Source organism: Rhinoderma darwinii, chromosome 3 (assembly GCF_050947455.1).
Source record: "Rhinoderma darwinii isolate aRhiDar2 chromosome 3, aRhiDar2.hap1, whole genome shotgun sequence".
NCBI lineage: Eukaryota > Metazoa > Chordata > Amphibia > Anura > Rhinodermatidae > Rhinoderma > Rhinoderma darwinii.
In genome coordinates, this window is record NC_134689.1 from 336,567,813 (window position 1) to 336,580,746 (window position 12,934).

A 12,934-nucleotide genomic window follows, 5' to 3' on the forward strand; every position below is an offset into this window, starting at 1 on the left:
TACAGCAGGCGTAGCATACGACACAACACGACTCCAACTCTCTACGGCACAGGAACAAGGTAGCAAGGGATACAGGGTACAGGTAGCAGGAACGAGAACACTGGGAACTGGAAAACACTAAGGGACCATTTGTAAAGACTAACACGGTTAACACAACAAAGCTTAGGCAATGAAGGAAGGGGCAGGGCCCTACTTATAGTCCAGGGTGATCATGGGAGCAATCAGTCAATCTAAAACATGTGTGTGCTCTGGCCCATTAAGGCCGGGAATGAGCTAGAGTGCGCACCCTAGTGGTCACTGCAGAACACGATGGCCGCATGTGCTGGCATCTCTGGGGAGGAAGACGTCTGTAGGATTATAGGAGTCTGCGGTCTCTGACCGCGGACGTTACAATAATGTTCTTCTACTCTAGGCAAGAATATATATATATATATATATATATATATATATATATATAGTGTAACAGTATATATATAAAGAATCATAATATCCTTCTCATCTAAGCATGAGGTGTGCCTGGTAGGGCCAGACATATCCTAATGCCACATATCAGAATTTTTAAAAATAAATTTTGTATGTAAATGAAAAAAGAAAAAATCCGGCCTCCTCCACCCCTTAATAGCCGGCCATCACTCTCCTTATTTCCCCAATCGTCGATGACAATAAAATAAAATGTCATAGAAGAGGGGGAAAATAAAATTACAGTCACCGGTAGTAACCGGTAAATAGAATTTTGACATTTTAATGAAGTACATATATATAGTGTAAAACTATATATATAGTATCATAATATTCTCCTATTCTAGGCATGTGGTGCGCATGATATGATCAGGCACATCCTAATGCCAAACATAGACATTTTTATGTAAAGCTGCTTACCTTCTTACCTGGGCATGGGGTGTGTCTGGTACGGTCAGACACATCCTAATGCAACACATAGGTAATGTTATGAATACATTCTGTATGAAAAAAAAAAAAATCCGGCCTCCTCCACCCCTTAATAGCCGGCCATCACTCACCTTATTTCCCCATTTCCGATGACAATAAAATGAAATGTCATAGAAAAGGGGGAAAAATAAAATTACAGTCACGGGTAGTCACCGGTAAGTGTAATTTGTAGTATTTCAAAATTCTTATGAAGTATATATATGGTGTAACACTATATATATAGTATCATAATATTCTTCTTTTCTAGGCATGTGGTGTGCATGATATGATCAGGCACATCCTAATGCCAAACATAGACATTAAGGTACTTACCTTCTTTATAACAGATTTAAGCAATCTGGAAGCTATTGGTGTCGTCATCATCATCCAGCTTGACCTGTTGAAGAATATGCTACCTTGATCCTCTGAACTTGATGGTCTTCTGCATTTGATGGTCTTTTTCATCTGGATGGTCTTCTGCATTTGATGGTCTTCTTCCGCTGGATGGTCTTCTTCCGCTGGATGGTCTTCTTCCTCTTGAAGTTCTTCTTGGGGATTAGGAGGACAGCTTGCTCTGATGATGTTAAAGAGCTGGTGCACTGTCCAGGGTTTTCCAGTTAGCGTTGACAAATGAAAACCCTGTGAATATGGCCTGGTGGTTTGCTGATATGGCCATGTTGTTATCCTCTGCTGCCTCCATTCTGATGATATCAAATGGTCTGGAGCTGCGCCGGATGTTGTTTGACTAAAAGATAAGGAAGCAGAAGGATTTGGTGATATTATTATGGTAAATTCTCATCACAGCCCTGAATAAAGCTTATGAAAACTGTGTAATTCTAATGCAAAATGTTTACACTTAAAAGGGTTATCCACTTTGGACAATCCCTATTTGTTAAAAGGTTCTCTTACCAATTAGCTGATCACAAAGTGTCCTCCTGCTGGGACCTTTAGCGATCAGCTTAAATCTGTGGGGAAACCTGGCTGTATGTGTTCAATTTCCCTGCAGCGCTACCACAGGGTAAATGAAGCATTACACAATGTCTATTTATATCAATGGGTTGTCTGTGTAATATGGGACAGGTCCTCCAGAGATGCTCTTTGTCACTTCTCTACACATTGGCAAAAAGATGAGGATCATGAACAGATGATCTCCATCTATTAACTGAGAATTCCCTAATAAAATATATAGAAAATTGATTATCTAAACTGGACCACTCTTTTGATAAGGATATTGTAATTATCATTGTTATGTAGACCCAAATGCTCTCCTTCTTAAAGAAACCAGTATGATAATGTAAACAAATATAAATTAAGGACCATTCATTCTCATTCTCAAGTCCCAGTTCACACAGTGTTTTTTGGCGCTGGTTTAGACATAAAAACCGTGTCGGAATCAGGGTTAAATAAACGCCCCAAATCTAGCCCCATTGATTTGCATGGGAGACAGAGGCTTTTTTTTTTCTGGTTGGTTTTTGAAGGCTCCAGGGAAAAAAAGCAGCGTTCCCTCTTTTGGAGCTGTTTCCTTCTCTGAACCTCCATTGAAATCAATGGGAGGCAGAAGAAAAAATGCTTGTTTGAAGGTTTTTGATGCGCATTTTGACCAGCAAAGGACCGTGGATTTTTCATTTAATTGATTTAAAAAGACGCCTAAAAAAAAAGTGGAAAAAAAGGCTTCAACATGTGATCTTATACTTACTGGTGCAGGCGTGTGTGGTGGTCGCATTCTAAGAGCTTGTACCAAGTCCCAGTCAATATGCTGGAAAAACCTATGGGCTCTGATGTTACCATTGACCCCTAGACGCTTGGCAGGATCTTCCCGGAGGAGCTGAAAATGAAACAACTATAATTGATCTGGCTTGTTCTCAATACAGAAATCTACAACCTTTTATATTCCATCAATGATCTTACAACTACGGATTATATCTCAATGAAGGGTGAGTGATTGTCTAATAATGAACGGACCGTTGTCAGGAAATAAGAGGAGCCAGCTATGAGGTGGTGGGGTGCACATAACTGCTGGGGGACCAGGGAGAATATTATAGCAGATCGTTATTCCAGGATTTCATGATTTGTTGTAGGAATATTTCTTCATTGTTAATAAACATCAAACAGGCTTTATTCCGTTATATCGACTTCTATTCACTCAAGAAAATTGTCTGGACATCTTCAGGCCCATCATGGCTCTTCTGGGGCAGTGCTGTCACTCGAAGCTACAAAAGCAATTAACCCCTTCCCGACATTTGACATATCCATACATCACAGTCGGGTAGGAGAAGTATGGAACGGGCTCACGGAGTGAATCCGCTCCATACGATGCGGGTGTCGGCTGTATGTTAGTAACACGTTAAATGCCGCGGTCAATCGAGACTGCAGCATTTAAATCATTAGGAAGAGGGGGACGACCCCCTCTAGCAGCTCATCGCGCCCCCTGCAATGCAATCACGGGGTGGCGATGGTTGCTATGGCTGCCTGGGGGCCTAATGAAGGTCCCACGATCTGCCATCTTTATGCTCCTACTAAGACCTGCCTCTGGCAGGGCTTAATATAAGCCTGTCAGAAAGACGATATACTGCAATACATTAGTATTGCAGTATATAGTGCAAGCGATCCAACGATCGCTGGTTGAAGTCCCCTTGGGGAACTAATAGAAAAAGTAGAAATTTGTCAAATGCAGTTGTTTTTTCTTATGTAAAAATAAATAAATATTAAAAGTTAAAAAAAAAAACTTTTCCCATTTTCCCTCTAAAGCATAGTAAAAAAAAAATAAACATAATTGGTATTGCTGCATCCGTAAAAGTCTGAACTATTACAAGATATCATTATTTAACCTGCACGATGTACGCCATAAAAGAAAAAAAATTCTAAACGCCAGAATCACTATTTTTTGGTCACCTCATCTCCCACAAAAAATGGAATAAAAAGTGATAAAAACGTTGCATGTACACCAAAATGGTATCATTAAAAACTTCAGCTTATCCTGCAAAATAAGCCCTCATACCACTTAATCGACGCAAAAATAAAAAAGTTATGGCTCTCAGAATTTGGCGACACAAAATAAATGTAATTTCTTACACTTAGTTTTTTACTTGTAAAAGTAGTAAAATATAGAAGAAACGATATATATTTGGTATAACCGTAATCGTATTGACCCGAAGAATAAAGTTAACATGTTGTTTTAATTGCACAGTGAATTCCGTAAAAACAAAGCTAAAAAAACAATGGAGGAATCGCTGTTTTTAAAATTTTCTACTCCACAAATACTCCCGTTTCCTAGTACATTATATGGCACAATAAATGGCAATACAAAAAACTACAACTCGTCCCGCAAAAATCAAGCCCTCATAGGACTATATCGACGGAAAAATAAAAAAGTTATGGCTTTTGGAAGGTGGGGAGGAAAAAATTAAATTGAAAATCTAAAAAATGGCTGCGGCGGGAAGGGGTTAACAGCGTCGAGTGGCAGTACATTTGGACAGCTTTAGAGGCCTTTCTGTATGAATACAATTTTATAACATGGCTGAAGATCTTATATAAGACGCCGTGTGCAAGACTCAAAATCAATAATAAATGATCATCCCAGTTCAACCTAGAAAGGTACACGTCAGGGACATCCTTCATCTCCTCTATTATTTTCAGTGGTTATGGAGCCTTTAGCGATATATATTCGTGAAGATAGTAAAATTGTTGGATTCAGGAGTGGGAAATACGAGGATGTTATATCTCTCTATGCGGATTATATATGACTATATCTGAGCTCTCCTCGCGTCTCTATACACATTATTAACTATAAACTTGCTGAATTTGCTACATTTTCTAATCTTTGATTAATTGGGAAAAATTAATGTTATTACCCTTAAACGACAATGCTGAGGATTTAGGGACCGTGATCCCAGTTAGTAACCAAATTAAATATTTGGGGATTTATATATGGAGGGACATAGGGGACTTTATGAAACTTAATTTGTGTCCCCTTATTGTTGAACTTAGACAAAAAGTTAAATTCAGGACCAAACTGAACTTTTCGTTTATGGCGAAACTTCCTATGATTAAAATGTTTATTCTCCCAATGATTTTATACATGCTGAGAAACGCGCCTTTCTGGATAGACATTTCATTTTTTTAAACTTTAGATGGTATCTTGAATGATCTTCTCTGTGGTTATGGCAGGAAGATTAGAATTACACAGGTATATTTGCAGTATCCTCCGGATGATAGAGGTGTAAACCCTCCAGATTTTAGGATGTGTTATTTTGCTGCCAATTACTGTTCCTGATAAATGGTGACATCCGTCTTTTCCATAACACTGGTTGATATGAAAACTTACAGATATAAATATTTTTTTCAGTTACTGGACTATGGACGGCTCTCCGGATCTATATATTCTAAATCTACAGCTTGTCTGATGATGGAAAATGTGGGTATATTGCAAAAAAATTTTCATGTTTTTTTCTTCATTAGTTATTTCTTCATTATAGAGTAATTTAGACCTTCAGCTCCTAAGTTTTCTAGGTTGTGCTAAGGCCATGAAAAAATTGGAGTAATATTAGTAAATGATCTCTGTATAGATGGTAAAATAAAATAACTAGTCATTTTGGCTCTGAAATTTGATGTACCGAAGGATATGGCTTTCAAATATATTCAGATCAACTCTGCTTGTCGGGCCATTAAAAATAAAAATAAATTAAAAACCCGTAATATTCCTGTTTTAAAACTTGTTACTGATAGTTTACACTCGACCTTGCTTTTGCAGGCGTGATTTATCTGCATTTTTGCAGGTAAATTGCAAACCCATTCTTTTCTATGGCCCCATGCACACGACCACGGTTTACACAATCGGCGCGGCATTTAGAACGTTTCTTAACCCTTTAGACGTTTCACAGGAATTAAACCAAAGTAGAGGTGAATTTTACAAATTAAATATTTTGTTGTTGCAGAAATTCATTTTTAATCCATTTTTTTTTTGTAACACAAAGTTTTACCAGATAAACGCAACTCAATATTTATTGCCCAGGTTCTGAAGTTTTAGGAAATATCTCACATGTGGCCCTGGAGTGCTACTGGACTGAAGCACAGGCCTCAGAAGTAAAGGAGCACCTGATGGATTTTGGGCCTCCTTTTTATTAGAATATATTTTAGGCACCATGTTGGGTTTGAAGGGCTCTTGCGGTGCAAAAACAGTGGAAATCTCCCAAAAGTGACCCCATTTTGGAAACTACACACCTTAAGGAAATTATCTAGGGGTATAGTGAGCATTTTTACCCTACAGGTTTATTGCAGAAAATATTAGAAGTAGGCCGCGAAAATGGAAATCTACATTCTTTCAAAGAAAATGTAAGTTTAGCTAATTTTTTCTCATTTCCACAAGGACTAAAGGAGAAAAAGCACAGCAAAATTTGTAAAGCAATTTCTCCCGAGTAAAACAGTACCCCATATGTGGTAATAAACGGATGTTTGGTCACACGGCAGGGCTTAGGAGGGAAAGAGCGCCATTTGACTTTTGGAGCTCAAATTTAGCAGCAATGGTTTGCGGAGGCCATGTCACATTTGCAGAGCCCCTGAGGGGACAAAACAAGGAAAACGCCCAAAAAGTGACTCCATTTAGGTAACTACACCCCTTGAGGAATTCATTTTGGGGTGTAGTGATCATTTTGACCCCACAGGTGTTTCATAGAATTTATTAGAATTGGCCAGTGAAAATAAAAACAATCCTTTTTCTTCAAAAAGACGTAGCTTTAGCTCAAAATTTTTCATTTTCTCAACAAATAAAGGAAAAAAAGAACCCCAACATTTGTAAAGCAACTTCTCTGGAGTGCGGAAATACCTCATATGTGGTCATAAACTGCTGTTTGGGCACATGGCAAGGAATAGAAGAGAAGGAGCGGCATTTGGCTTTTAGAGTACAGATTTTGCTGGATTGGTTTCTTGAAACCATGTCACTTTTGCAAAGCCCCTAAGGTACCAGTACAGTGGAAACTACCCAAAAGGGACTCCAGTTGTGATACTACACCCCTTGAGGAATTAATCTAGGGGTGTAGTGAGCATTTTGACCCCACAGCTGTTTCATAGATTTTATTTGAATTGGGCAGTGAAAATAAAAATTTAATTTTTCTCCAATAAGACGTAGTTTTAGCTGAAAAGGTTTCATATTCTCAACAAATAAGTTTTTCATTTTCTCAAGCAGAAAAAGAACCCCAACATTTGTTAAGTAATTTCACCCGAGTACGGCAATAGCCCATATGTGGTTATAAATTCCTTTTTGGGCACACTGCAGGGCTCAGAAGGGATGGAGTGCCATTTGGCTTTCGGAGTACAGATTTTGCTAGATTGGTTTGTGATCGCTATGTAGCATTTGCAAAACCCCTGTGGGACCAAAACAGTGGAAACTCCCCATAAGTGACCCCCATTTTGGAAACTACACCCCTCAAGGTATTGAGCATGTTAACCCTGCAGCTGTTTTGCAGAAATTAGTGTGCACTCGATATTGCAGAGTGAAAATGGGATTTTTCCATAGATATGCCAATATGTGGTGCCCAGCTTGTGCCACCATAACAAGACAGCTCCCCAATCATTATGCTGTGTTTCCCGGTTTTAGAATCACCCTACATGGGGCCCTAATCTTTTGCCTGGACATTTGACAGGGCTCAGGAGTGAGAATACCATGCAAACTTGAGGCCTAATTTGGCTAATTACACAGAATTGGTTCACAATTGCAGAGGCTCAGATGGGAAATAATAAAAGAAACCCCCAGAAGTGACCCCATTTTAGAAACTACACCCCTCAAGGCATTTATCAAGGGTGTAGTGAGCATTTTCACCCCACAGGTCTTTTCCATTAATAAATGCGCTGCGTATGGTGCATTGTAAAAATTAAAAGTTTTCCCCAGAATTGGCAATTTAGTGGCAATTATGTCGTGCCCAACTTATGCCACTGTAGACACACCCGAAAAATTGTTAAAAGGGTTCTCCCGGGTATGGCGGTGTCATATATGTGGAAGTAAACTGCTGTTTGGGCACGCTGTAGGGCTCAGATGAGTGGGAGATCCATTTGGCTTTTGAAGTGTAGATTTTGCTTGGTAGTAGTTTTGTTTGAGTATTGCTGGTGCTTCCATTTATAATGTAGGGGATATGTAAGCTGGGCAGAGTACATCAGGGGCATAGTCAGGGGGTATAATAATGGGGTAAACAATAAAATAATCCATAGATGTGTGTTACGCTGTGAAGCAATAATTTCTGCACAGGCCGGTGTCGCACTGATAAACGGTGTCTTTACTTATCCCCCTTTTGGTCCACACTCCGCACCTTTGCAGTTTGGGGAATTTTGCTGGGAAGTGTTGTCCTGGTATAATACGGGCACCCTCGCTTCTAGCAGTTGTTTGGGCCTCCCCTTCCTGGTTCCCTAATTTTAGGGCCCCCGATAAATCTCCTCTTGAAACAGTAGAAATGTTCACCTCTGATCTGCATAACTGCATATTTTTTATTTCCTGAACTATGGAAGCCTTAACTAATGTTATTTTTTCATAGACGTAGTGGTATGAGGGCTGTTTTTTTGCGGGACGAGCTGTAGTTATTATTGGTACCATTTTGGGGTACATGCGACTTATTGATCACTTTTTATCCTATTTTTTGAGAGGCAAGGTGACCAAAAAACAGCAATTCTGGCACAGTTTTTTAGGGTTTTTTTTATACAGCGTTCACCATGCATTATAAATTACATGTTAACTTTATTCTGCGGGTCAATACGATTTCGGCGATACCTAATTTATGACACTTTTTTATGTTTTACAACTTTTTGCACAATAAAATTACTTTTGTAAAAGGAATGTATTTTTTCTGTCGCCATGTTGTGAGAACCATAACTTTTTAATTTTTTCGTCGACGGAGCTGTGTTTTTTAAAAGACGAGCTATACTTTTTATAGGCGCAATTTTTGGATAAATACGACTTTTTGAACACTTTTTATTTCAATTTTTGTAGGGCAAAGTGACCGAAAAACAGAAATTCTGGCATTATTTTTTACGTTTTTTTACGCCGTTCACCGCATAGAATAAATATTATAACATTTTTATAGTTAAGGCAGTTACGGTCACGGCGATACCAAATATATATGGTTTATTTATTTTTTTCAATAATAAAGGACTTGATAAGGGAAAAATGGCGATTGTGTTTTATTTTATTACTTAAAACGTTTATTATATTTTTTACAACTTTTTTTTTCACATTTTTTTCACACTTTACTTTAGTCCCACTTTTTTTCTAATACTACGTAGTGCAATGTATTCGTTCTGTCAGTCATTCACTGACAGCAAGCCGATTAGGCTTCGCCTACGAGCGGGGCATAATCGAATTCCGTAATGGCCAACAGGAGGACATTGTTAGGTTTCCTGGTGTCATAATAGCAGTTGGCAGTCGTGCGATTGGAGGGCACAGCTGGCGATCTGCTAGCAACCACAAAGATGCAGCGATCACATCCGATCGCTGTATCTGAGGGGTTAATGGCAGGTATCGGTGCTAGCTCCAGTTCCTGAAGTTACAAGTGGATGTCAGCTGTAACATACAGCTGATATCCACCGATAATGACGCCGGCTCATCTCCAGAGCAGGCGCAATCTTGCTGGTGGCTACGGAAGCCTTTCAGGCCCCGCCTCCGGGCAGGGGCTGGAATTTTCCGTGCTAGGCAAACCGGGAGACCAGTATTAGGCCTCCGATTGCCATTGCAGCCACCGACACCCCGGCGATTTCATTGCTGGGGTGTCGATGAGCTGCAAACACCTTAAATGTAGCGATCGCTTTTGACGGCTGCATGTAAGGGGTTAATGGCGGGGATCGAAGCTAACTTCGGTCCCCGCCGTTACAGCAGGATGTCAGCTGTAAGATACAGCTGACATCCGGGGATGACGGCACCGACTCTGAGCCGGTGCCAAGCATTTGGCGTAATTATACAACATTTTGCAGGAAGCACTGGCTTTCCATGTCGTATACTTACCATAAATGTCGGGAAGGGGTTAATATAATCTTCAATTGTAAATTATTTCCTGAATGTACATTATGTATTCTGGGTGTTTCAGATTTTATAATTTTACCGCTAAAAGACTCACTTGTCATAAAAAAAACCTGCTTAATGCGGCCATATCATTAAGGAATGACTATGTAATTTCTAAACTGGTATTCAAAAAGATGGATGTTGTATAGAGGGGTTTATTTATGTGGTTTTTGGAAAAGTGGGAACCTTGGAGCGACTCTTTCCCTAATAACAAGTAAACTATTGTTATAGCATGATTCTATTTTTTGTTGTTGTTTTTATGTGACAGGGAGTGGGTTGTGCAGGGTTGGGAGAAAATTCTAAAGCTTTGTGGATATCTGGTGTAAATGATCTGTACAAGATAATGTAATGTTATTGGTATGTATTGCATAAGGAAAAATACAATAAATATTAATGAATATTTCTTAATGGGGTTTTTGCTTCTGCACTTATACTCGGTGAAGGACATCTACTGCCATTGAGTAAACCACTGTTCTAGGTCAGCATAAAATATATCCCATAGAGTAAAATACTCACCCTTTTAATGATGTTCTTCGCTTCCATGCTGGAAGCATTGAATAGTCCTCGGTGGTATTTGGACTTGCTGGTAATCATGATGTTCAAGATGATACCAAATGCATACCAGTCGACTCCAGCATTGTACTCCTCCTCAGCCAGCATCTCAGGGGCCATGAAGCCTGGTGTTCCAGCATATTCGGTGGCTGACCGGTCTCCACAGATGTTCTCGAGTGCCAGACCGAAGTCGGCAATCTTTATATGGCCCGTTGCAGCCACCAAGATGTTAGAGGGCTTGAGATCTCTGTGTAGAAGAAAATAACAATTGGGGTCAAATCAGTGTTCATGCCACAACTAGTCATCTGTGTATAATAGTATTTATTCTTGGATCATTGAGCTGTTTACACTCTACTGTTGGATAGCAGATATCAATTCAGAAGGAAACTGTTGCACGTAGCTTTCTGTCAGATAAGAATGGAATATACTTATAAGGCCTCATTCATATTGAGTTCATGCCTTGCGTTTAGCGTGTATGTCGGGAAAGGTCCCAATACAGATGCTAAACATGTTCATAGGGCTTTATTAGCCCGATGGAGGCCAAAAGCGTGCCCTTTTAGCATACGTCGGCCTGGTATAACTCAGTATACCTTTTTTTAAAGGATGGAATAGCGTAGTAAACAACGCATGTCCATCTAGTCGGATCCCACTTGAAACCGTATACTGTGTGGTATACGTTGTTTTTTAAATGGTCTATGAGTGAAGGATGCCACATAGGTTCCCAGGCCAAAATAGAAACCAGGGACTCCGCCTTCCGTCATGGTAGAGGACACCTGGCTGCTGATGTGTAGGACTCTTTATTTCAATAGCATCTTCACTAGATATTTGTGGATGGAAGCTGTCCCCTGAATCACTATCTGCTCATGCACAGTTTTACCCGATGTATTATACAATGAAAATTGGCGAACACCCTGAGCAGGCCCGGGGAAGACTCTGGCTGCTTTAAAAGCCGTTGAAGACTCAGGATGCTTAAAAATTTCCTTAGGGCCACGGTGCGGGTGGAGGGTTCCCTGTATCGATCCCCGGGGGATCCCACACAGTTAACCTATGGAGGCCTCTGCTGCATAGGGAACCACCAGTGATTCTGTCCATATATGGACAGCTACGTCAGTGGAGCTTTTCGACTTATCCATTAAACGGAGGCAAGTGATGGATGCCTAACAGTGGCATCAGTCAAAAAACGTGATGTGAACATAGCCTAGCAGGTTGCTATCATTAACCGCTTCCCGACCGCCCACTGTATATTCACGTCGGCATTTGCTGGGCTCTGTGCAGTGACGACGTGAATTCACGGTGGGTGTTAAAAGCACGATCCGGGTGTCTCAGAGTAGCGCTGACACCCGGATCGCGCTGTTATCACCTACCTCTGTTCCCGGAGATATGATCGGGACCTTATTAGTTCAGGTCCCGGTCATGTGATCGCAGGGAAAGTGTGTTGTAGCAACGAACTGGAAAGTTTGTTGCTATAACAAACTGGAAAGTTTGTTGCTACAACAAACTTTCCCGGGGACCGATTGCAGGTGCTGCAGTCGGTTATAAGGCAGAACCGGGGGCCATATAACAGCCCCCGGGTCTGCCATGCACAGCAGCCTATGAGAACCTCATAAGCTTCCTGTCAGTGTGACTCTCAGCGTCACACTGACAGTTTATAATACGTTACACTACCTAGGTAGTGTAATGTATTATAGCAGCGATCAGTGCTGCCAGGCTTCAAGTAAGACAAGTAAAAAGTAAAAAATAAAGTAATAAAAAAGTTTTATAAAAGTGTAAAAACAAGTTATAAAAGTTACAAAAAGAAATAATGCTTTTTTTCCTATAATAAGTCTTTTATTATAGGAAAAAAATGAAAATGTTAAAAAAAGTACACATATTTGGTATCGCCGCGTTCGTAACGACCCAACCTATAAAACTATAATATTATTTTTCCCGCACGGTGAACACCGCAAAAAAAATAATTAAAAAACAATGTCAGAATCACTTTTGTTTGGTCATCAACCCTCCCAAAATATAGAATAAAAAGTGATCAAAAAGTCGCATGTACCCCAAAATAATACCAATAAAAACTACAACCCGTCCCGCAAAAAACAAGCCCTTACACCGCTTTTTTGACGGAAAAATATAAAATTATGGCTCTCAGAATATGGTGACACAGAAAAATAAATAATTTTATCAAAGTGATTTTATTGCGCAATCGCCACAAAACATAAAAAACCTATATACATATGGTATCGCCGTAATCGTACCGACCGGCAGAATAAAGTAAAATGTCATTTATACCGCACGGTGAATACTGTAAAAAAAAAAATACAAAAAACATTGTTAGAATTTATGTTTCTTTGTCACTTTGCTTCCAAAAAAATCTAATAAAAAGTGATAAAAAAAAATCACATGTACCCTAAAATGATACTAATGAAAAGT

At 39.7% G+C, this 12,934-nt stretch overlaps 1 protein-coding gene across 1 annotated transcript in view; it reads right to left on the reverse strand.

Annotated features, from left to right (window-relative positions):
* Positions 1-565: 565 nt before the first annotated feature.
* Positions 566-12,934, reverse strand: part of LOC142750491 (protein kinase C delta type-like) — a 29,499-nt gene continuing 17,130 nt past the window's right edge. Inside the window, exons 6-8 of the mRNA XM_075859493.1 lie at positions 10,481-10,763; positions 2,624-2,752; positions 566-1,672 (exon numbers count right to left, since the gene is read on the reverse strand). Of these exons, the coding sequence (XP_075715608.1) occupies positions 1,511-1,672; positions 2,624-2,752; positions 10,481-10,763 (574 nt within the window). The 3' untranslated portion in view covers positions 566-1,510. The remainder of the gene's footprint in view (positions 1,673-2,623; positions 2,753-10,480; positions 10,764-12,934) is intronic.